This window comes from Lepisosteus platostomus, chromosome 13, assembly GCF_059453375.1.
Source record: "Lepisosteus platostomus isolate fLepPlt1 chromosome 13, fLepPlt1.hap1, whole genome shotgun sequence".
Taxonomy (NCBI): domain Eukaryota; kingdom Metazoa; phylum Chordata; class Actinopteri; order Semionotiformes; family Lepisosteidae; genus Lepisosteus; species Lepisosteus platostomus.
In genome coordinates, this window is record NC_142623.1 from 20598926 (window position 1) to 20625000 (window position 26075).

Genomic DNA, 26075 nt, shown 5'->3' on the forward strand with positions numbered 1-26075 from the left:
TTTTCTTCTAATCTGATCTGGGTAATAATACCCAAGAAAAGTTGACTTAGATACTGACATCCTGTGTAGCTTGACCAATAACAACATTCACTAAGGAAGCAATCGGAGCCTTTCAGCCCAGATGTCACTGGGTACTGTAGCTGTGTCGTTAGCTGTCACTGGGATTAAACAAGCAGGTGTAACAAAATGGATTTTTGCTATACTCCAATGAAATGCATACATATGGCAGAGATTTTGTTTTAGCCCACAGCCTGCGGCCCACTACTTTTGTAGAAAAAGGAATCCTTCATTCCCCATTTAAGGAGAAATTGACAGTGTCTATCACATATGGTCCACATAATAGGTTTAGTACAATCCTACAGTAAGTCTGCTCGGAAATAAAAACCAAGAAGTTCTACAGACCAAGATCATTTTTTTTATAACAAATCAATATAAAGTTTAAAAAGAAGCAGTTGCATTTCTTACATAACAGTTATAGTGGCCATCGTTCACATATCACTATTGAACTTGAAGTTGCCACACAGCCAAGTGTTCAGTCACTTGTAAGGGTCTAAATATCTAGATAGGTTGCATAAGAAAACTACATGAGTGTCTACAAACAAGGAAACTTTGCAAGTAGACAAACTAGACTTACTTGAGGACACTTGGGGTGTTTTTTTTTTATTTCTGACTTTCTTCTAGTTTTTAGGAATTTTCCAGATTTGAAAACACCTGTTTGGACAGGATCTCTGGAAAGAACCCTTGCCATTGGGAGGTTTAGTCCATTGGGAGGTTTAGTTCTTTAATAAAGAACTAAACCTCCATGTAGGCTAGCGGTTCCCTTTAAGGTTCGTAGTTGCCATGGGGATGACGTCATGCTGCAGTAGAGGACCAGTACATTTCAGTACATATGAGCGCATATCAGGGAGAGCTGGGCGTGAGAGCTAAAGAGACTAGTGGCATCCTTCTGCAGGTGTTACAGTTCGCGTAAAATAATAATATTTAACGATATCAGTGCCAGAATTTATAATATCTGCTCTCCGGGATCAAGATGCGTGAAATAGTTCATCTGCAAGCTGGGCAATGTGGAAACCAAATTGGAGCCAAGGTAAATACAAGAAAGCCCTAGCAAAAATGCTGTCCGAAGCAGAAAAGGCCAAAATTTAAATTACTACAGTTGTATTGTTTAATTAATTTACTTTTCGCCACATGCATTTATTTCCATCTTTTCACGATGCGAAGTTGGTAACCGATTGGATGAGTTTGTCAAGTATGTAGAATTGCTAAATAAAATTTTCTGAATTCTCAGATTATTCCACAATCTAAATCAAAGCAGCTGGGCTCGGGAAAGTACAGGAGAAAGGGCACTGTAGAAAATGGTGGCTGTTCTCATCCATCAGGGTGGAAAAAAACAACAACTCGGGAATGTAGCACAGGCTGTTACATTTTAATTATTTGTATGTAGGTACTTTTTCGTAATCAACGAAATTATGAAATCGTGCGTTCAGTTGAGATATTATTATCTGAATTTTTCAGGTCAGGGAAGTGAAAAATGATTTACTACATAATAAGCTTTATACTGTATGTATTTCACGATGGAAAAAATACATGCAAGACCTTAAAACAAACTGCATATTATCATTCATAATGTTGTACTCATGAATAACAAAATATTTCAATGCAGAATTTTTACAACGAGATAAAAAAACGAATAGAAAGACCCATTCTGAAAGATGGAATGTGTCATTTTCTGAAGGATAAAGGGGAAAATAAGAGATGTTTCCTGCTTTCTTCATCTTTTCGGTCTGTTATAGATTCAACATTGACCTCTTTTATTGTACGATTAATTCATACGTTTTTGTGCGTTATTTTTCCTCTTTTGAATAATACAATAACATTTGAAATCATTGCGTTTCTTGCATTTCTGGATTGAAACGAATCAACATTAATTCTATTCTTTGTTTTGTAGCTGAGACCAAAAACCATACTTAACAATGGGAGGATAAAATGTTTGCAGTGAAACGCGCTTTGATATGATAATCGGTCACTGCAGGGTGCGAGTGCGGTGTGCAAGTAGCGCCACCACACAGGTTCCAGTGACCCGGTTACATGCCTAACCCCGTAAGGTACGACGAAATTTAATTTACTAACATCTCTGTTACATTAAATTTATCAGATTAGAACAAATGTTCTGCTGGCTAGCAATCTTTAACAGCTTCATATCAGCAACAATCGCGCCTCTCTTTGGCGTAGGTTGATACTGAAGGGCCAATAAGTTTTGCAGGTTTTCGCTATTACAAAGCAGTGATTCATCCCCTGTCACACATAGATACTGTAAATGCATTTTTTGCGGTACACAAGCCCCTTCTCCAGTATCTGTATCCCGAGAACATAAAGTATTAGTAATATTTTAAGCAAAAAAAAAAACAATTTCTAATCTTAAAACAACCCCTTGATTCCCACGTTGACCATCTTCTGTCTCACGTGTATACATACTGTAGAACCTTGCAACATAATATTTTGGTTACTCCATAAAACATACATATAATCTAAAATATCCAAATATCCTTATAGTACCCATACATGAAGAGCTCAGAGAAACTGTTAAACTATTCCCATTATGCTAATAATGAGCACTTTTAGGTCAGAGCCCATTTGCACTGCAAACTGTAGAAACACCTGCCTATAGCCTACAGTATATAGGATAGGATTGTATAGGATTGGGAATCCCTGCTTTAAGATCAGAGTACCGTACAGAGAGGAACTGATTTTTTAAAATAACTACAATGTGCAGGCCAATCATATTCCAATATTCTTTGCGGTGGACAGACCCAAGAGTGTCATGATCATGACACAGCAGTTATGTAGTTGTTTGAAAAATGAATTGCACAGATTATTGATTTTAAATAGTTATTATAATTTAACATTTAGTTGATAATATCCTGAATTGCTGGTTATTGAACATTACACAATTCATTTAGAACACCAGATGCATCAGGGATTTGCAGGGACTTCTGTTTGGGAATCTGCTCTTTGGCAAAGTTTTGTGAAGAGAGCTATATCAAATAAAATATTTTACTGATTGGAACAGCTATGAAAAGATGTAGTCTTTAGTACTGTTTTTGAAACATAGTGGTGCCTGTCTTTCTGACCATGTATCTCTATTGTCCTTGTGTCAAAAATAGAGATGCAGCCATTCAAAGTGCATGGTACACACACGTACCAGAGGTAATTGGCTACGGCGTCGCGCATTGTGACGCACGATGACGCGCTGTACTGCGGTACGTGATTGGTTGACCGACGGGGCACTCGTGGTCGTAGAAAGATTTACAGTAAACGTCTTTACTGTGCCCGTTGTAGTATTGAATATTTATATGGAATTTTACCACTGAAGGGAAATCTTAGTACCTGAGCATAAAAAGAATAGGAGTATACTGTAACGCGTGTGAAGCCCATAAACGATATTAATTTTGGAACTTAAACATACAGTATATGGCTGGTCTCGGTACTTTAAAGAAAACATACACACCAGTATTCCATTTCTCCCTAAACATTTTAAGCATCGAAGTCCTTAACTAACGTGATACCGGAGTCAACAAGCATACTTTTAGAATTTGATTAAAAGGGAATATAATATGGAATCGCGTATCTAAAGAAATTAATAACGATATAATTATATTCATGTACCGCAACACAAGAATAGTACACGCTGTACATTGTCTGTTGATAATGTTTCTGTAGTGCTTTTTCAGCACTCTGCATGTGACCTTGCCGGTGGCACTGTAGGTTATGTTCCTGACTCCCATGTCACATGGTCTGTGATCAAATCCCACTGTGAAACCATGACTTCTTTTTTAACAAACATTTCTTTGAAAAAATGAAATGTTTCCCTTGGTCAGAGATTAAATAAAACCTCACTCGCACCAAACAAATTTATATTTCTAAATATCACAACATGATCGAATTAAAGTCATTTTAATAACAATGAATAGTCACCTAGGCGTTACAATATAAACATTTATATTGATTTAAATCGCGTTTTGATTTAAATCGCAAATGCGGGTTTAAATATATGTGTTTTTTTATTCACAATCAGACAAATGCAACATAAATTGATATCTTTGTCTTCTAAGTATCTTAATAAACTTTCAGTATAGCTTTCTCCTCATTTAGATTTATTTTTCTTGGGATCTTGGGATCAAACGTGGAAAGATTAGATTGTAATCATTTTTATTTTTTAAATACATTGCGGAGTTAAAGCAAGTTAAAGCCTTGATTTTATATATCACCTTTAAAAGTGGAATCTCAAAGCAAAGTAAATACCCAACACCAATTGTACCCATCTGTCATGCTAATAAAGCACCTTGAATTGAATTGAATTGAGGGAGAGAGGGGGGGAGGGTGAGCGAGAGAGCCAGGACAGACAGGCAAATAAGATACACTCCACAGACATTCACAACAGCGACATATCATAAAACGTTTGCACATATAGTTAAGTTATTACTTGGTTTTCAAAGTGCAATGAAATACAATATTGTTGTTGTTGCTGTTATTGTTGTTTTTATCCTGTAAAGCGTTTTGAGAAGCCACCTTTAAAGGCGATAAATAAAAGCGCTGAATCTTATGGAATGTGTTCAGCCGGGGATTCAAAAAATTTATTTTTTTTAATCACGTATCTAAGGAAATAGCAGTATAACTTTGTTCATGCACAAACAGTGGCATGTTACATTATTAATTTGGGTGTCTTCTCTTGCCAGAAAGCTCTATATTGCATTTTGAGTGCGGTTTTTGACTTTTTCTAAATTGCAACCCATAAATAAAGCTGATACAGTTTAGACTTATTTTAAACTGTATTACAGCAGCACAATGGACAATGCAACATAAATTGCAAAAATGCACTTGGAATCTGTCCAAGCCCTACTTTGTCAGGCATTTTCTTTTACTGCAACGGACATAAAAACTCCCTTGCTTTTAACAGAGCGTTTCATAATTTCTAACTACGAAAATTATTTAAACTGCGACACTTATCATTCATTCCATTCCATTCCATTATCAGTCTTCCATTTCTCCCTAAACATTTTAAGCATGAAAGTTTTATGAAACGGTACCCAAATATGTGATTGCTGTATGGAAAATTATTTAACACGAAAATTAAGCTGTTTACATCTTCGCCTGAGAACAGTCACCCGTTGCTACCCAACTCAGAAACGCAGCCACTAACTAGCAAAGAGAGGACATTAGCTAGCCAATATGATAAAGAAATAAATGATTATTTTATTTCTTTTGCACATTTATTTGAACATTTCCATCGATTGTACAAGCACTTGGAAACTGTCCAATCCCTAGTTCATCAGGCATTTTCTTTTACGCTGCGGGCATTCTCCTGGTCTGGCGCCGATCTGTGTCTTCTAGGATATAATGCCAGCGAACTCTTGTTTTTATGTTCACTATAACAGACAATCTCCTTTGCTTTTAACCGAGCGTCTAACCCCTCTGATTGGAGAAAAAAGACGTGCTGGTTTGCTATACTGTACTTACTGTACCAGGAAGATGATTTATTTCTATTCGAAACGTGTATTTTAAAAGTTTAAGAAGTAAAAACCTTACAGCGTACACAGATTTCTAAACTGATCAGGATCGTTATCTTTGTCTTATCCATAATAATGTTCACCGCTCTGTCCAGCAAATGAATAATAAACTTTATTTTATATAGGGTTTTAAATGAATAAGTAATTAGATTGCTCATAAACCTAAGCGCTTTTTCTACATAAACACAGCGTGATTGCTCTCTGAAAATAATCTCTCTGCTCTCTGATTTCAACTATAGATCGTATTATTATAAACTTTCTTGGAAAAATGTCTTTTATGTAAACCATGTTTGCTATTAATTCATTTAGGGCTAGAATATGTTCATTGTCTTCCAATCGAGTCGAGTTGACATTAGAAGCTTGCCACGCCAGGACTGTTACACCAACGTATTAGCATGTTAAAGCGATTTCATTGAGGAGCCTAGCTTTCTTAACTAGTAAGTACTGTACTTACTGGGTTTTTGAGGGGGGGAGGTGTCTTTCGCTGGAAATCTCGCCTCCTTCTACTTTGAAAATACCTGTGAAACCGGTTTAATTCGTCACAGCCAGCACTCCCGCAGAGAGGGGGGTTGTACTCGTTAATGTCTTAGCCGGAACACATCATTATATCTCATTTTGTATTTCTATAAAAAAATCGTTTGCCCAGCTTAACACTATTGCTGTTGTTTTTATCCTGTAAAGCACTTTGAGGAACACAGCTTTCTCACCACTTAGATTACTTTTTGATACCATCCTTACACAAAGCAGAAACTTCTTGTATTTTCCGATGACATACAAGTGGAAAGATTACAGATTTTAATCGTCTTTTTTCTGAACCAGGGAAAATCTGATCATGTTTCTCTATAACAATAATAAAAAACTTTAATTTACATATCACCTTTAAATGTGGCATCTCAAAGCAATACAGTAGATGTAACCACAGATTACAAAGTAAATACCCAGACAAACGCAAACGCGTTTTTAATAAAATGCTTTTATTCATTCAGCAGAGAGAGAGCTAAAACGGGGCATAACAGCTGTTCCTTTTTCTGATCACTCGCTCTCTGGATAAACGTCTCACCTGTCCTGTTCTTTGTTTTCTTTATGCCTTCTACGATCCACTCCTGCCCTCACATCTAAAGAAGACTATATTAAATTTCTTTGCACGGTCCATTGTGCAATTAACCCTTGTATGTACGACCTTAAGGTGATATCACATAAAGGTGATATGTAAAATAATGTTTTTATTATTGTTATAGAAAAACATGACCAGATTTTCCCCGGTTCAGAAAAAAATATCTAAAGAATACTAGTTTGTCACTAGTATACTTTTAATACAGTCTTTGCTGTGCTCTAGAGGATCCTTGTGATATTTCGGGCTCTGGTTGAATGATAAGTGTCGCAGTTTAAATAATTTTCATAATTCGAAATTATGGAACGCTCTGTTAAAAGCAAGGGAGTTTTTATGCCCATTGCAGTTTTTTTGCAACATGAATATAATTATATCGTTATTAATTTCTTTAGATACGTGATTCCATATTATATTCCCTTTTAATCAAATTCTAAAAGTATGCTTGTTGACTCCGGTATCACGTTAGTTAAAGACTTCGATGCTTAAAATGTTTAGGGAGAAATGGAATACTGGTGTGTATGTTTTCTTTAAAGTACCGAGACCAGCCATATACTGTATGTTTAAGTTCCAAAATGAATATCGTTTATGGCCTTCACACGCGTTACAGTATGCTCCTATTCTTTTTATGCTCAGGTACTAAGATTTCCCTTCAGTGTTAAAATTCCATATAAATATTCAATACTTAAACGGTATTGAATATACTTAGACATTAAATATACAAATACATACTGTATACAGTACAGTTTGCATACGGTAATATGTTTATGTTCCTAAATCAATCTCTTTTATGAGCATGTGAAAGGCATGGTGAATCGATTCTCAAAAATTTCTGTACTTTGCATGATTGGAAACAAATGCGTGATTGCGAAATGCTGTGGTGTTACTTTCACAAAGACGGTCAATGAAAAAAATCATGTTGACCAGGGCAATACTTTAAGTTTACAGCTTGTCCAAGGTCATTCATTATTAATACTATTAGTAATATCTTTGTTAAAGACTTTGATGGCGACAGCTCAAACATGAAAGGTTGAGCTTTATTAGCTCCACCTTGCGGAAATTCCGGATACTATTATTTTGCTTGCGGTATTATAGGAGAATTTACAGTAACTAGCGGTATTTACCGGTAACTCGCAGTAGACTGTGTAAAGCGCACCGGAAAATAATGCGGTATCGCCCGCGCATTTTGAATGGCTGCATCTGTATGTTCTTTTATCTTTGGAAAATGTTTTCAAGTGTTCCTGTGAGTTCAGCTGTCAAGCACAATAGGAAACGTAATTTAGAAAAGGTCTTTTTTATTCCTGAACTATGTACAGTAGCTTTAACATAGCCAATGACAAAATAAGTTTATTAATATTCTTTGTGTTGTTGCCTTCTCATATGTAAGAATATATGTGTGGTGAGACCAGAAGTGCTGGCCTGTGTAATTCCTTATTTGAAACACCTGTGTTTCCCAGTAGTAGGGTTCATGGAACCCTAGTTGTAGAGATTCTCAGTGGTGGCTAGCGTAAAAGAAATCCAGAAATGAGTAAGAGAGCAAGCTACAGTATGGTTTTCTTGAAATTGTATAGTTGCAGTATGCTAATCCCAGCATAATTGTGGTCTTACGTTGTTCTGGTGGAAGATCACTTACAACACTTAGAGACTGGTATGTAGGAATAGGATATCTGTTGGATCAAGGGCTTTTTCTGTGTCTTTCTTAGTAGTAAGATTGTCAGTAAGCACCAAAAGCACTTCTTTGTTTAAAGAGTTTCCTCTTTGCATAATCACACTTTTTCTTTTTCCTTTTATTGACTTGAACAGTACCAGAGACATTGAGACAAACCGGCCTTCATTTGTGAAAAACACACTTATGCACCCTCTCTGCCACTACCTATGATGTACTATGCCCTACAGGAGATGGCAGCTTCGTCTCTCAGCTGTCAACTGTCAGACGGCACCTCTTTACAGTATAGTGTCCCCGCCACTATACTGGGGCATTAGGACCCACATGGACCACAGAGTGAGCACCCCCTGCTGGCCCCACTAACACCTCTTCCAGCAGCAACCTTACTTTTTCCCAGGAGGTCTCCTATCTAGGCTCACACCTGCTTAGTTTCAGTGGGTTGCCAGTTGTGAGTTGCAGAGTGATATGCCTACTTATGATATTTACTGTATAAGGTTTTACAATAAGATACCAACAGCAAGCAGGAAATCCTCACTGTGATAACATGTCCTGCATTAATTAAAATCATTTTGTCTCATTTTGGCAATATCTCGACTCAAGTAACAAACACTTCTTGAGCTTGAGCTCAATATTTAATTATTGGTTAGCATTGCCTCCTCGCAGTGGTGGATTCAGTTCTGGACCTGGAATGCTACCTGCATGGAGTTTGTATGTGCGTTCATGTGTATTTTCACTGGGTGTTCTGGCTTTCTCCCACAATCTAAAGACATACTGATTATTGACTTCCGGGAAAGTTGATCCTGGTGCATATGGTGTATCATTCCTTTCACCCATTGCTTGTATAGCTCCCCTGCAACCTTGATTTGGGTTAGAAAATGTTAGAAAATGTGCGTGGTTAGAAAATGGATGGGTGGACAATGCAAATCAATTACTCAGCTAGTCAAGATACTATAAAGACAACTGTAAAGACAAGTGAATTATCCTAATTCACTAAAACGGGCAGTGTGGTGGCTCTGTGGCTAAGCATCTGTGCCAGTAGCTGGAAGGTTGCTTGTTCAGATGTCGTAGCCGTCAGAGGAATCGTACGCTGTTGGGCCCCTGAGCAAGGCCCTTAACCCCAACTGCTCCAGGGGTGCCGTATACTGTAAATGGCTGACCCTGCGCTCTGACCCCAAGTTTCTCCCCCTGTCTGTGTGTCTCATGGCGAGCAAGTTGGGATTTGCAAAAAGACAAATTCCTAATACAAGAAATTGTTTATAGCTAATGAACTGATCTTATCTAATTGTCTAACTAGATGTTTGCCTTATTCCACCAGCATAGTTCCTGGCATTATGAACTCTCTGTTTGTCTGGTAGTTCTGGGAAGTCATCAGTGATGAACATGGCATTGACCCAACTGGAACTTACCATGGAGACAGTGACCTGCAGCTTGAGAGGATCAGTGTCTACTACAATGAGGCCACAGGTAACAGACAGGTTTCCTATGCTCTTTATTTCTTCGTTTTGCATGTGTTGCTACTTCCATGACTTCATTCAGTCTCACCCATTTGTTACTTCTAATGTAGGATCATGCAAATAAAATTTCATTAATTTACATTTCATTTTAAATTTTAAATTACTCTTATTATAGCATTAGTTTGGTCCCTAATATTGAAAAATACCTAATCATACTACAGTATAGTCCTATAATTAAAACATTTTGTTTTTAAATTACTTTTGTTTTATTTAAGCATAGAAACATTTTGAATTTAAGGCTCACTAAAGTCTTGTTCCTTATAATTACAGACCAAAAAGCAAATGATAAAACAGAACAAATCACTGAACAAACTATATTTTTGCCATCAATCAGAAAGAGAAGAAATCTGTGTCAGCAGCATATATTGATTTACTGATGGATAAAGACCGTTTGTCAAGCACAGCCCTCAGATGGCAAGAAATGGGCACTATGGTGGTTTATAGATAACAATGGCGAATGAACAAAGGCCAATTTGAACATGTGCAGAGAAAAGACTAAGATATATTCTCTAACAGTGTCTAAGTCAGCAAAGCATGACTGTGGGAGGATGTTGTCTAGGATACGGGTTTTAAACTCATTTGCTGTGCTGGGATAGAGTTGATCTGGAACTACTTTAAGATGACTATTAACATGATAAATGATAAAAATACAAGGCTCAGCCTACATCCTGTACAAGTATTGTTTCTTTGTAGTATTGCTGTTGCTTTTTACAATAATGTGTCTTTATATTGCAGTTAACTTTAATTTTAACTTGACTAGATGTTAGCTTTACTGTCCCTTAGAATACGATTATTACCCTTTGAATACAATATGTTTTTTATCATTTTTACTCATAGTTATTTAAAATATTGTAGTTGTGATTATTTAACACTATTGAATTCGCTGTTCTATTGAAAATAATAGCATTCTTCAATTGGTGAAAATATAGTAATCAATATAATTCATAGCACAGGCAGGAGCCTGTGAAAGTTTTGATTATTAGTATAATTAGACAGATTATATCAGGCTAAAACACAATTACAACATCACAAATGTTTAAATATTAAAACTGACAAGTACCGTAAACAAAACCTGGTTATCTGAGTTTCTGTAGTATATAATTTATCTTATTATATTATTAATGTAAGATGTGTTGTATTCCTAAATTGACCCTATATACATGAAAACTAAGCAAAAATATTTTCAGCAGTTTAAATTAGTTCAAAGAACACAATTTGTTCCTACAAAGGCTATCATTCAGAACACACTGAATTGATATGGGTTAGTATATTATATTTTTATCCAAGGAGAGAAACATTGTACATGACCCTGGTTTAGGCAATCCCAGCTAAGATGGAATGTTAAATTCAGCTTGTAGAAACAATCAGACAAACTTTAAATTCAGGTCTTTATCAATCCACTTAGGGGAACGTGATTTTGATAGGTCATTTAATTTCATCTTCATGTTTTATTGTGTCTTCACCCATATTACAAAATGGGCTGAATGATTATTGGCATCCTCGATAAAGATGAGCAAAAAAGAAAAGAAAATATAGGCTTTTATTTTAATACAGTTATTTCAAAACAAATGTCTTTTTGATGAGTAACACTATTTTTTCTGAAAAACATAGACATTAGAAGTATTGGATCCCCTGTTTCTAGTACTTGGTGTAACTGTCTCTGGCACAGATAACAGCACAAAGCCATTTCATGTAAAGGTTAATACGGTTGGAGAACACATTGAGAGGAATCTTGGACCATTCCTTTATACAGAAATATTCCAGGTCCTTGGTATCCTTATGGACTGCCCTCTTCAGTTGAGATCACAGGTTTTCAATCAGGTTTAAGTCTGGAGACATTTGTCTGGGTACTTTATAGATATAATTATAATGTTATACAAATATACCTATTGCTAGAGTGTTTTACAGAACCTGTAGGCTATACAGGAGGCTGTCAAATTTCTCTTCTACACCGATACAGAAAAGGCATCTCCTGATTATCTGTTTTTCTGGATTTCAGGAGGGAAATATGTCCCAAGAGCAATCCTTGTGGACCTGGAACCGGGTACCATGGACTCCGTGAGGTCTGGGCCTTTTGGTCAGATTTTTAGGCCCGATAACTTTGTGTTCGGTGAGTAATATTTTTATCACACTTTGACATGTATTAAGAAAATAATAGAAAATTATGTCATTAGTTAGAATTTGATTTATTACTGAATTTAAATATACTTGAATTTAATGTCTGTCTGCAGCCTAAAAGGGTGACTTTAACTGGTGTGGAAAATCCCTGTTTTTGGCCGCATGAGTCAGGAGACCTTCATACATAGACATCTGTAAACACAGCTATTTTTGAAATTTCAGGTGGTTTCCTAGTTTTATTTTTTTGAAAGGCTTTAACAAAATAAACCAAAATACTACTTATTAATGTAAAATAAGTAAGCACAATTAATTGTTTCTGATCAACTTCCCCCAGTCTTTTGATTACCTTATGATGTCTTACTGCTCCTTAGAAACTGAAACTGCTCCAAAAGGTTTGTTCCCAACATTATTAAATAAATTAAGAAAATAAATTATTTACTCCAGGTGACAATGAATTAATATTTCCAGTTCGTACAATCATTGACTACTAAACAATCACTTAATCTATTTCAGGAACATTTCTGAAGCTGTATTTTTGGCATCTTCTTGTGGCAGGCCAAGCTTATCACAATCCTTTCATGGGACCATCTGCCACACTGGATGAAGTGTGAAAAATGATAATTTTACACTAGCTCTCTTCTACCATAAAAATAATCACTGGCTGCCCACAATTCTGCACAATTCTTTTCTAGCTCCCCTCCCTCCGCTACAAGCTGCACCCTTGTAGCTGCCTCCGTGGTTCATTTCTTGTTAAATAAGGGAGGTTGTGACAATGTTGATCTTTGGCCAGGGCTGTTATTTCTCATTCCAAGCAAATTAATGCCACATACTAAAGCATTAAGTATGCTATCCCTTTATATATGTTGGCTCATTTTGCTGTAGTTAGAAATTGACCGGTAAGTCAAAGATATGACTATAAGATTCATCATCTTTTTATTTAGCCTATGAAATCAATAACCAACCAAAACCATGCTTTGTTCATATTGTGAAGTTAGTGTGGATTGCATAATTCAGAGCAGGAATTCCTAGACAGTTTTTCATTAAAAGAAATACTTTTACATTGTGTTTTAAATGGGTGAATTTGTATGCATGTCCCTTTCAGGGCAAAGTGGTGCTGGAAACAACTGGGCAAAGGGACATTACACAGAGGGGGCCGAACTGGTTGACTCTGTTCTCGATGTAGTTCGGAAGGAGGCGGAGAGCTGTGACTGCCTGCAAGGGTTTCAGCTTACCCACTCTCTGGGTGGAGGCACTGGGTCTGGCATGGGCACATTGCTGATCAGCAAAATCCGGGAGGAGTATCCTGACAGGATCATGAACACCTTCAGCGTCGTGCCCTCACCTAAGGTCTCTGACACCGTTGTGGAGCCTTACAACGCTACCCTCTCAGTGCACCAGCTGGTGGAAAACACAGATGAGACCTACTGCATCGACAATGAGGCTTTGTATGACATCTGCTTCCGTACGCTCAAGCTTACCACCCCAACCTATGGCGACCTGAACCATCTGGTTTCTGCCACCATGAGCGGGGTCACCACGTGCCTTCGATTCCCTGGCCAGCTCAATGCTGATCTACGCAAACTGGCTGTCAACATGGTGCCCTTCCCTCGTCTGCACTTCTTTATGCCCGGGTTTGCCCCCCTCACCAGCAGGGGGAGCCAGCAATACCGTGCCCTGACAGTTCCCGAGCTCACGCAACAGATGTTCGATGCCAAGAACATGATGGCGGCCTGCGACCCCCGCCATGGCCGTTACCTGACTGTAGCTGCTGTCTTCCGTGGAAGGATGTCCATGAAGGAAGTGGACGAACAAATGCTCAACGTACAGAACAAGAACAGCAGCTATTTTGTGGAGTGGATTCCCAATAATGTGAAGACAGCTGTCTGTGACATTCCACCCAGAGGGCTTAAGATGGCTGCCACCTTCATCGGAAACAGCACGGCCATCCAGGAGCTGTTCAAGCGCATCTCTGAGCAGTTCACCGCTATGTTCAGGCGCAAGGCTTTCCTACACTGGTACACCGGTGAAGGCATGGATGAGATGGAGTTCACTGAGGCTGAAAGTAACATGAATGACCTTGTGTCTGAGTACCAACAGTATCAAGATGCCACTGCCGAGGAAGGTGAATTTGAGGAAGAGGCAGAAGAAGAGGTTGCATAAAATCACATTGTCAGCCAGTGCGGTCTCTTTCTCTTTGTCTTTCTGGAAGCCTTGTGTTTTGTTCTTGGAAATAGGTTGTTTTCCATGATAAGAAGTCTGGATGTTTTTCAAGTTCTCCCTTCCTTTGTTCAAGACACATCTACACTTTAATCTTTCACCTACCTTCCCCTGCTATAGTAGTCAAGATGGTGTAACAGAATACTGTGATGTTTTGTTTTGTGGGAAATGAATGCACTCAAAATTGTCTTTGTCTCTTCATGCCTTGCAGAAATGAAAAGGAAACGCAGTAGTGGTTAATCTTTCTTGCACTTGATTAAACAAGATGTCAGTATTGCTTCAGCAGAATAAAGAGTTGAAACCGATTTTTTTGCAGTCCTCCTTGTGATTTTATCCTTTACTCCAGTCCCTTTGATTGCTTGGCTGAAATCACCCTCTAGATGGCAGCACTAAATCAGAAAAAGGAACAGAAAAATGCTAGATAAGGAATATGAGTTCACATGTACCTGAATCTCTTGAACCTGAACCATTTTCAATCATTTTCAATTATATTTTAATCAATATACAATATTTGCTTGATTATTGTAAATTTCCATTCAAATACCAATAAGGAGATTGGTTTTCTTTCTCTATCAAAATTTGAAATCACAGAGATGTCATGTCATTCAATCCACATCATTCTTTAAAATCCTTTTACCAGCAGAAAACAGATGAAGACATCTTCCTCTGAAATTCATCAGAGTGCCTCTTCACATGGCACAAACAGCAAAACTACAGGTCTCAAAGGAGGACTGAAATAGTACTGCCTCCCATATAACACTGCAGGTTCCCAGGTAATTGACTAGCCATAAGGGTTGGTTTTACACAGTAGGCTTTAACAATGAAGTTTAAGCTCATCAAGCACATCCTGGCAGCGGGTCCCTTGCTCATTACTATTAAAAGTGGAGGAGTGTTCAGTCATCCTTAACTTTACAGTCAGACTGCCATTCTCTCAGCTTGTGCCAAATAACCTCTAATTCATTTGACCATTGATTTCATTAGGATTTAATGGCACTACTGTGTATATATATTTTCTAATAAGAATAGGTGGCATAGTGCTGTATATTGAGAGAAGGGGAGCCCAGGGAGGAGAAGAAGGAATGATGAGGAGGTCTAGGAAAAGATTTAGCAGAAGGCATAGTGGGTCGCAGCAGAAATAGTTTGAAGAAGTTCAAGTTCACAAACTGTCACAGCTACTTACTTGAGTTTAGTGTTATACTGTATATTTACTTATGCTTTTTACCTGAAATTATTCAAATTACTAACATAATTTCAAAATTGGAATCAAATCAAATTGGACCTAATATCACCTTAGCTATACTATGTAATGGAGCTGTTAATAAAGCAATACATGAAATGGGTTAAGCAGTTTTATTATAGTTAAATGTTTTTTACACAATTAAATTATTAGGAATTTGAAGACTTAGAATGCTCAGTTTATTTGCTGACAAAACCAATGTAAGGAGCTTAGAGCAAAGGAGAGTATTAGGAAACATCATATTTTGAGGATTTTTAGAAATCCTCACATTGCATGAAAGGATCTTTAAGGAATAGATCATGAAAATATTAAAAACTGGATATTAAAAAAATCAGTGGCAGGCATGCATTTATTTTTTAAAATGCTTACAATACAATTGGTAAAATACTCCTATTGTTTGCAGCGGTTTCAGATAACAGCCTTTCCAATCTTAAATGCAATGTATAAAATCAAAGCTGTATGAATCCAGTGTTTTGGATCCATTTCCAGAAATATTTCCTCAGCACAGGGAACAGCAAGTTATATTAAAATTCGTATCACCCAAGATGTAAAACCTGAGAGCCATTGGACTTTCTATCATAGAAAAATTACACAAATCAGAGAACAGAGCGCATTATAATTTGGCCGTTTGTGCAAGGGTTGAAGTAATAGCCAATAACCCACATGCAAATAAGATCACTGTCACCGGGAGGGGAGGAGGGTCACCCAAGTGAGTCCTTTTAAAACAGAATGTAAGCTCAGCCACAATTGCACTTATGTGCAAAAGTGATAGTTTATTAGGACAGTGCTCCCCACAAACAATTATATATAGCAAAAAAACAAAAGAAAATGGAACTTAGTACACACACACAAAAAACAAACCTTTTCTCTAAGAAATAGAGACCAGGAGTCCTACCACACTTAGGTCCTATCAGCTCCCCACTGCAGCTACAGTATAGTGAGACTAAACCCCTACATTTAACAAATACATCTGTTCATCCACCCCCAAAGTAAGTTCTGTCATTGGATATTTCCTTTTATCTCCATGTATGCACTGTACAGATGTTTGGTTTTCAAAGTTGATTCTACTATCCGAAACCAGGTTTTTTTTTACAAGAGTCATTGAAGTGCCAGTGTCCAGTAAAGCATTTGCTTTCTGACCATTAATTAGAACAGAACAATTTGCAAAACTGCTCATATTCTCTCCTCCTTCTTCCCACCCAGGAATGTCATCTGCCCATTTATCTGCTGATATTGAAGAGATGGATTGAATCCTGAATATTACCCATGTCTTCTAGACTCCTCTCACCTATGAAAGAAGTACACTGATACACTGACAAGCAATGTCCAGCTACTGTACATCAGGTCCTAGTGCCTCCCATCAGCATTAGGCTCAGCTGGTCCTCCTTGTTGCTCCACAAAACTCTTCCGACACGCAAACAATCTTCCTAACAGCCACCTACTAAGCACTGATGACAGCTCCTAGAACTGATCTAAGCTATATTTGGTACAGTACATTCACTCACTCCTAAGAGCCTTGAGTTTAGACACAGTCTCAAATAATTTTTCTCCTTGCTGTTTTTATAAGCCTCTTAATTTACCCATAGCAAATACTGTAAGCTCTTCTCCTTCCTGTGGAATTTCACTGAATTTCACTGAGCTAACTGCTCAATCAGATCTTGTCTGTCTCATTCCATGTTTTTTTTCCCCCATTCACAGGTGCTTCACTCACAAAACCACCTCACAATGCACCAACATAGACATCTGATTCTTCTTCATAGATGGCTTATTGAGTTTCAGTGTTTCCCATGCACTTAACTGTATCCATCAATATTAATTGCCATCTGCCTGGATATTTGTCCCATCTTGAAATAAGTCCAAGTTTTTTTTTATTTGCTTTGCAGCTCCTACAGTATTTGGGATTTTTCTGTGGTATCATCTGTAATTTTGATTAGTGCTGCTAACCTAAATCGTTAGAAAGGACAGGTTTCTTACTGCAGATCCCTGCTTTACTTTAGTAATCACATCTCCCAGTTTTAAAATCAATCACCGGGTGTCTTCTCTTCTCTTTCAACTAACCAGAGCTGCAAGAGAACTTTATTTCCTGGTCTCAAATATTTTATTGCTAGCATAACCTTATGCACATACATGTATGTATCTATGATTAGAAAGTACTAACCTCCAGTCTGGGTCCTAAAAAGGGGCAATCAATAATTTTTTATATGGTCTTCAAACAATGATTAGAGCACAGGAGTCTTGACTAATTAAGTCAGAACTGGATATGATTAAATAAAGCTAAGAAGACACCTTTGCTGTCCTTGATCAGATTCGGAGGAGACTGTAAAAGAGGCACTACTTGTATAAGCAAATGCAATATTTCATTTTATGATTAAATGAGTTCTTCTTTACATTAGGCATATGCGTCAGAATAAAAAAAAACATATCATCTGTATTACATTAGCATAGAGTATGGTCAGTTGTTGTGTCATCTGTCCTAGGCAGAGTAAAGAACTCACTGTTGGATCCCTACTATCTACTGTTTGGACTTGGTGAGGACTAGATAGAGGTAATAAATATCTTAATATGTAAAACTTTAGAATCATACAGGGGTGTATTTTCTTTTTTACAACACTGTATACATTTTCAGATTTCCTACAACATCTAATAATAAATTACTAATTAATTAGTTATTTTGTTTAAATAATTCGAGTGACAAGGGTCCAGATGTCTTTGCCTTTGATTTCTTCTAGAATCAATTAAGGTTTGGCAATTCTTTCAAAATCTTACAGTGTTCTGTGAGCACTGTACTTTAAGTAACTTTACCATTCTTCCTTTAACAGCTTTAGGTTTGGAGTTCCAGCTGCATGAGAACTAGAAGTAATATTAAGTACACTTTCATATGGGCTAATGATCTGATCATTTGAAAACTTTTTGAAGGAGTAAAGGTGTTAGAGCACTGAGTTATTTATCAGTATTAACTATTTATTACTGTATTAGTGATTATATAGTTTTAGCATGTATGTTACAAAAGAATTATATATACGGTATATAAGCTCTACTGCTGAATCTGGCCGGATATATTTCCTATGGTTAGAAGAATAACGTCATGCCGCATTCAGGAAGTATGCACAGTCTCGGTATTATAATTGAGTTCTGTTGCCTGGGTGCTAGTTCCTGAATTATTTCATTTAAAAATTATAAAGACAATTTTTTTAAAAAACTGACATGTGAAGTTACCAAACAATTATGGGATCCAGGATCAAGTAAGTCTTATTTTTTAAGGTGTCTTAACGAGTGTTTGTGGTGTTCCATAACAAATCATCTTGACTTTTTTTTTTACTGTGGTTTTTAAGCTTACTTCCCCCATCAGAGATCTGTAATGCTGTCATGTAAGAGTGAAATAAGTGGAAAAAAAAGAACTGAAAGGCTTACATCTCTTTTCAAATCTGGAATTCAGCATTTTTAGGAGTGTACAGTACATGCAGTACTTATTTTGTGAGAATTTAACAATGAGACAAATATGCGTGAGTGTATTGTAAAAAGAAAGAAAAATACAATGTCTGAAAAATGTTGATAGAATAAAATGTACTGTATTACTCATAACCTACAATGTTTCTTTGCAAGTAATATTTAACAAATACACTTGTTTCAAAGCAAGCATTAATTTATTGAACTCTTTTAATTAACCCTATTAGAATTTGTTCCTAATCAGTACAGTTTCTGGCTGTGATTAAAACTAGATTCGTTTTGTACTGTATATTAACTTTTTAATATAATAACATTTCTTATTTTTTCTTAAAATTGTGAGACATTTAACACTTAAGTATTTTGAATGCAGTCTAACATGCAATTATTTTTAATGCTAGCAAATAATCATCAATCCATTGAAAGCATCATGCAGCAATGAAAGATTTTTTGAATGATATATGATAAATGCGACTTAGTCATTTAGGCCTATAGTACTTATTTAATTGTGAATTCCTAATTGGTTGGATTATTTGTAGCTAAAACGTAATACTTATGATGTAAGAAAAAAAATCTTAAGGTTTGAAAGTATAGGCAATTCATATTTTATATCAATACCATATTTCATTTGACATATTTGAAGGGTCTGCTAAATTAAATTAGGTTGATCAACTAACTGCAAATATTTTAATATCAAATGAGAGGCAATGTTTAGAAAAAAGGTTAAACAGGTAAAAAAAGGTTTTTCTTATCATCACTTTTGCTAGTGAAGGAACAATGAAACGCATACAAGAGGACACAAGTGGAAACTACATGGAAGTACAAGTACAACCAATAAAGTTTTTAAATAAATGGCAGGTGGTTATTTACCCAAAGAGTTGTGGGAGTGTGGAACAAGCTACCCCACCATTTATTTGAAGCCAATACTCTGGGATCCTTCAAGAAACAGCTCGATAAGATACTTGGATTAATTACAGTAACTACTAACTACCAAACAAGCTAGACAGGCCAAATGACCTCTCCTTATTTGTAACCCTTCTTATGATCTAACCATTAGCATTATTTTATCATCAGATAAATCAGCTCATTGCCAGGTGTACCTTATCATTAATTTGTTCCACTCTTTACATGCACAAAAGTAAAGGGATATTATGCAATGTAGCATACAGATTTATGTGGTTTAACCTGCAGTTAGTTAAATTTCAATGGAAGATTATCAATTGAGTTTCTGAAAAACACTGAATGAAAAGAATAGAATATTCCAAAATATTAAGCTTAAGCGCAAATAGAAAGTCTACACACCCAAAGGTGGAGGGTATTTAGCTTGTTGTGTGATTTGGAAGGCAGTTACACCAGAGCTAATTTACAATTAACTTACATGCTCATACTAAGGAGAATGTACCCATTCAACCCATTTTAATAGTTTTTCATCTTTAATGACAGTACATTTCAGAACATTGAGCATTTGAGGATACTGTAAGTGTCCTCTCATCCTCAAAAGCATATAGAGTAGTTAGTCAAAGATTAATTTTAGAACCTCCAGAAACACCTCTTGAAGACATCTTACCCCATGACTGAGACAGGATGTTTTCACTGATGAAATGCGTACTGGAAATTTATTATTGGTTCATTGTTTTCTGATTTGTTGCAATGTGTATACTATACAAAATCTTGCTGTAAAACCCCTTGTCTCTCAAACTCTTTTATCTTTAATGCAATTTAAATTGATGGGTTTATGTGTCTTTCTTTCCTTTTTAATATTCAAAATAAATATTCATACTTCGTTGTAGTTAACAATGGCTGAGATATGTCCAAATCTCATAGTGGTAGCATCTTCTTGACCATCTGAAATGCCTTTATAAATCACTGCATCTTTTGATGGAAAACGATATTGATACAGTACATGTTACAGAACCATTCCAAATGCTGTTAATGCTTTTCACACTCATTAGTACTTTAGTTTTCTTCCAATTAAAATATTTCTTATGAAATATCAGTATTTTACACATAATTCCTAAATCCAATTATTTACCAAGTTAAAAGTTGTTAGACTTAATTCTTTAGTTAGGCTATTCTTCACCATATTCTATTAAGTTCTTATTCTTTTTACTTTCTTTCACTTCCAGTCGTTGTACAAAGAAAATTGAGGAACTGTGTACTGACAATTTAATGACACTCTTAATCTGAATGCTTAAAGATCTTACTGTTTAAACATTGTGTCATATACCAATTATTGTAATTCAACAAGAGACTTTAAAGACCTAAGGTAAAAAAGGAGATCTGTCTTTTTAACAGTGACTCTGGTGAAGGAGAGATCTGTTATTTCCTATCTGTAGGCCTCTTGAAATACTGTTTCCTTAAAAAGCGATACTGACCACACAGACATCCTGTGTAGCTTGTCAGCATGTAGTGCACAGTTTATTTATTAAAGATGTTGCAAAACAAAAACAAATGCAAAACAGATATTATTATTATAATTATTATTATTATTATGACAAGCAGCTTAAACAACCTGTTCCAATCCTATAGCTATCTGCAAAAATAATTTTACAGTTTCCTTCTTTGAAGTCTATTTTTATACTAAAAATAGTTGAAAGAGTTTTTTCTTGCTGCAAGAATATGTTCTTAATTTTAAACTAGTTAGATAAAATAAGTTTGAAACCAGTGCTTATACTTCCTTTGAGAAAAGATAAGGACATATTCTACCTTTGAGGCTGTATTTGGGTGTGACATTTGTTGATGTAGACATTAATCCCAGTCTTTCAGCATCTTCATTTGCTTTATTGAGTATAAATGTTTCCTGTTTGTTTTTGTCATTTTTCTTCACAGAGAAAATCCTGAAGGAACATTTTATTGGTTCTTTGAAGCATCCTGTCCCATTGCCAAGGACAAAGGTGACAAGACAAAATATTACGATAGATCAAGGTTTATGCTCACATTCAGCATATCAGCATTGCATATATATTACTGAAGACATCACTGAAATAACATAGACTTAAAACCTATTCAAAACACATTATTTATTATATATATATTTATATTTTTTTAAAGATGCACCATACTAAATTCCTTAAACTCAGCAGAAACAATTTTATAATGCAGTATCACTTATATCAATTGTATATTTTCTTTCCACTTAATATTTACTGTTTATTCAGGTCTGGCCTGCATCTGACTTTTTTTCATCCAGAAAGCCCTAAATTAAATTTATCTAACCTATTTCTGATCTAACTTATTTCTGAGCCTTGAAACACTGAAACTTAAGGAACGTTAGTATAAACGTAAAAATTAGCCAGTGATTAATGAATTTTTTAATGTTCTGAGAGTCACAGAGTGATTTCCTGTCAGGTGACCCATGAGTCTAGCTATTGAAAAACCACACTGAGAAACAATTTGACTTGTCTTCCTGTTGATGTTTTCAGACGTTTTCGGAAAATAATAGACAGGTTACTGTATTTTTTAAAATGTCCTTTTGGGAGATTAATTTCTCAGCATAGAAGGAATAATCAGATTGTCACCTGCTTTGCTAATAAAGGGTCTTTGTTGAGTGTGGTACCTTGCCAAGGTTTTCTATTTATTTAAATAATTTATTATTGGCTGCCACATATTCAAAACAATAGAAGGAAAATTGACTGATGATATCAAAGAAATTTACATTATGCATGTAAAAATGGAAGACCCACTTGCTACATACAGTGGACATCTTGTTAAATGTTAATTTTCAAGATTAGTCTGAAATGGGATATAGGCGTCCATCCTGTCAGAACTCTACTCACATTTTCCAATCTAAAATAGTACAGCATCCTCCTTTTTTTTGCTGATCTCTCCCAGTGGATCAACTTCAGTGACATAACTAGGCAAACTATTCCAAACATTAACCTTTCAGTTTCACAATAGATGAAAAGGATTCCTTGAATCTTTTCTGAATGTACTTGCAGTATATTTTTATGATATCCCTGTATTCTACTGCATGGTCTTTATTGAAATATAGTGTCTTCTCTTACATCCAGTTTTCTTTTATCATTGCTTCTCTGTAAACTAATTTGATGAAAAAGAGATGCCACAGTTTGTCATTATAGACTGTGCGCGTCTGTACTGCACATCTTATAATTAATATCCAACACTTTTTCTCATCACAAAGGTTGTAACACTTACTAGTCTAATTGCTTATTTATATGATGAAAAATACTAAACAGAATGAATTGGTAGTAAATATAATTAGTATTCTAATTGTTTATACTAAGCTTAATTTGCATTAGATCTGCTTATTGCAATATTCATAATTTCAAACTACAGCCCATTCCCCCACATCATCATCAAATTGAAGAATTTTGCAATTTATAATTAGAATCATGCCAGTTACATACATTAGGACAGCCGTTTAGCAGGCAAACCTAAGAGCCTCCTGGCATTTGTAACATGTGTTGTTTGAATTCTAAAATGTAAAAGCACACATTCCATTGCAGATGCACAGTGTAGAGTTATTACTTGTGGTACCATCCCATCAAGCTCACACCCAGGACTCCCGAGCATTGTTGAAACAACTATTAGCCACCACTTGCTTGTAACATAATTTGTTCTAATGCATTAAGTAAAAAATATGTTTGATATCTGTAAGTTCAACCACTTTTTTCGACACTCTCAAATTTAACTTATGTTCTTATTTTTAACCTCTGGCCACTGACCATTAAATAAATTGTGATCACTCTGAACAAGACTGCTAATACTATACTCAAAATTTACTAGAACATTGTACAGTTGGATATGATAGACTACTATGATTCAAAATAGAGACATCTGCACTAGAAAGCTGCAGGACTCAAATTTAAATATTATAAAATAAAATGGGCCTACCTAATTAGATAGGATTGTAAAGATGTACAACACTGATAGGAATAACACTTTTGTTCTTATCGTTTCACAGATCCTGAGGTTTTATTTCAATTCCCTGAAAATTTCAATGACCAGGTATTTAAAAAAGTAATTGAAAGTAAAAAAAAGATTCCTAAGCAAGTGCCGGGAAGATGTTAGTTCCGCCTATGCGCTAACCAGTTTTGTGTCTGCCCTTCCTGCCTATTTCTGTGTAGCAGTGAGAAAAAACATCCCAATAATCTGATCACTTACAGTTAGAGACAGCAATGTCTCTAAGAGAGAATAAATCTAAAATGAAAGATTTAAATTCAAGATTGGAAGAAGATATGTGATCATAACACCTAAATTACACAATTAATAAACTCAAACAAAAAGTTAACTCAAACAGTTTTTTATGCTACATGACATACAGGGACTTGTGTCTTCTGCTTGTATTCACGGTGTCAACCATGAATCAACAACTGTTTTTGCATAATTACTTACAATTGGCCTTCATTTCCATGCCCCATGCATTATTGTAACATTTCTCAGTGCTGATGTTTTCAACTTACATACATTACTTCCTTGCATAGAATAATAATGCTATTTCACAGCATCTCTAATACTGATGATTTCCAATTTCAATTTCCAAATCACATCATCATCTTCTTCTGTCCAGCCAGATCAACTTGATCAGTATCACATCCACTTTCAGTGTCTGCTTGAATAGACAACCTTGTTGCTCCTGAATTCCAGGATATTTCCCCTCCAAACCTGGCCTCTGAGATTACTTCAGTAGGACCAGGCCTCATCCTCTACTGCTCTCTAGTCCAACCACTTTGGATTCCTGGTACCTTCTAGCATAAAAGGCCCTGTTTCCTAGGTGCTTTATCTTTCTTTCCTGCCTCACTCATCCTGTGTCTTCTGCAACCACTACTTCAAAACTCTTTACAACTTTCAAGGTCACATTTGTTGTCCTTTCATCAATGTGCTACTGATGTCACACCAGGAATGAGGCTGCTCCGGTTTTATGATGACCTGCCTTCCAGAACTACACCTTTCTTGATTTCCCAGTGACCTGTACAATGACAAGTGGCAGTCTTGACTCCCAGCATGCTCCTTGTCAATCTATATCTGACAACCTTTAGTCTCTTTGTGCAAGGGCATGAAACTTTCAGTGCTTCTTCCCTGTGCCTGAGATTTCTCAAATTTGTCCATTTGCATGGTCTGTGTGATCTGCATGGTTCGTGTATCTTCCATTCATATCCACTGCACACATCCTGCAAGTGTCCTTATTTCTCGTCAGCCCTGCCCCTGTAGCTCTCTCATCTTGTTGTCTTTATCCCCTTTTTACTCCACAAATGAGATGGTCAACATTATTTTTATCTTTCCTCTGTAGTGATTCATATTCGTTCAGGGACGCCAAATATGTAATGTTAGTGGCTCTCTGAAGGCACCAGTTCTGTAGGGTTTGGGCATTTACTGAGACAATTATTAATTGTAGCAGTAAATCACAAAGTTGATTCTTTTGATGGCTTTAGACTCCAACCATGCGACATAACTCAAACAACGCACACACACAGGTACTAATACACGAGGATACATTTATTAATACATAGAATATGCCTTAAACTAACAGATCTTATCGAGAGGGTTATCAGAATACAAAAGATATATATTCAATCAGTTACGAAGTGTTACATATATCAAGAGGACATACGTTCAGTATATCATTCATTAAGACCGTTTCATAAATGAACTTGGTTATAACTTCTACATTAGATACTCGAAACAAGTACATAACTCTTAGGAATTAAATTGATATCAACTGGTTGGGATAACAATTGAATTATTGAGCTGTAATGCATTGAAGTTGAATACTCATCCAATCTTTGGGGATTCAGATCTCCTGCGGGCACAAAGAAACAGTTGCAGGCTGTTGCTGTCCAATCCGCGCTCTCTGGCTCGGTGCCAGGCTGTGCTGTGCGGCTCGCGACGGTGCGTTGCTGATGCTCACTGACCGGCTAGTTAGTGTTGGCTTTAACTAGCAAAGTTTGTGCACAGGAGAAAAGATGACTGTGGGTCCCAGCAAGTCAGGAAGAGGACCGGTTCGTTCCTAATGAAGAGCTAGTTCTGAATAGTGATTCAGCTGTCCACAGTTCCGACCTGTTCACGAGGCCTGCTGCTGGTTACTCTCTGGCAACCTCCACTCTAGACTCTTAGAACAAAGGAAAGTTCTGGCACTCGGACACACTGGCCATTCCGTGGTTGTCCGGGCTGAGTCTCAGGATGGTCAGGAGGCGCGCTGCGAGGATGTCCTGCCCTTGGGAGCCTTCTGCTCCTGGGCCGTCCT

The 26075-nt window shown here is 36.4% G+C and overlaps 2 protein-coding genes across 3 annotated transcripts in view; both read left to right on the top strand.

Moving 5' to 3' along the window:
* The first annotated feature begins 871 nt into the window (after positions 1-871).
* Positions 872-14495, top strand: LOC148650209 (tubulin beta-4B chain-like). The gene is made up of 4 exons (XM_088603779.1): positions 872-1087; positions 9697-9805; positions 11855-11965; positions 13076-14495. The coding sequence occupies exons 1-4, from the start codon at positions 1031-1033 to the stop codon at positions 14131-14133; spliced, it is 1335 nt and encodes a 444-aa protein (XP_088459905.1). The 5' UTR covers positions 872-1030; the 3' UTR covers positions 14134-14495.
* A 3806-nt stretch (positions 14496-18301) lies between these two features.
* Positions 18302-26075, top strand: part of dennd1c (DENN domain containing 1C) — a 40225-nt gene continuing 32451 nt past the window's right edge. The window contains exons 1-3 of one of the 2 annotated variants that reach the window (XM_088603778.1): positions 18302-18669; positions 21701-21765; positions 23796-23839. In XM_088603778.1, the coding sequence (XP_088459904.1) occupies positions 18653-18669; positions 21701-21765; positions 23796-23839 (126 nt within the window). In that variant the 5' untranslated portion in view covers positions 18302-18652. The remainder of the gene's footprint in view (positions 18670-21700; positions 21766-23795; positions 23840-26075) is intronic. The other variant, XM_088603774.1, reaches the window with a different exon arrangement.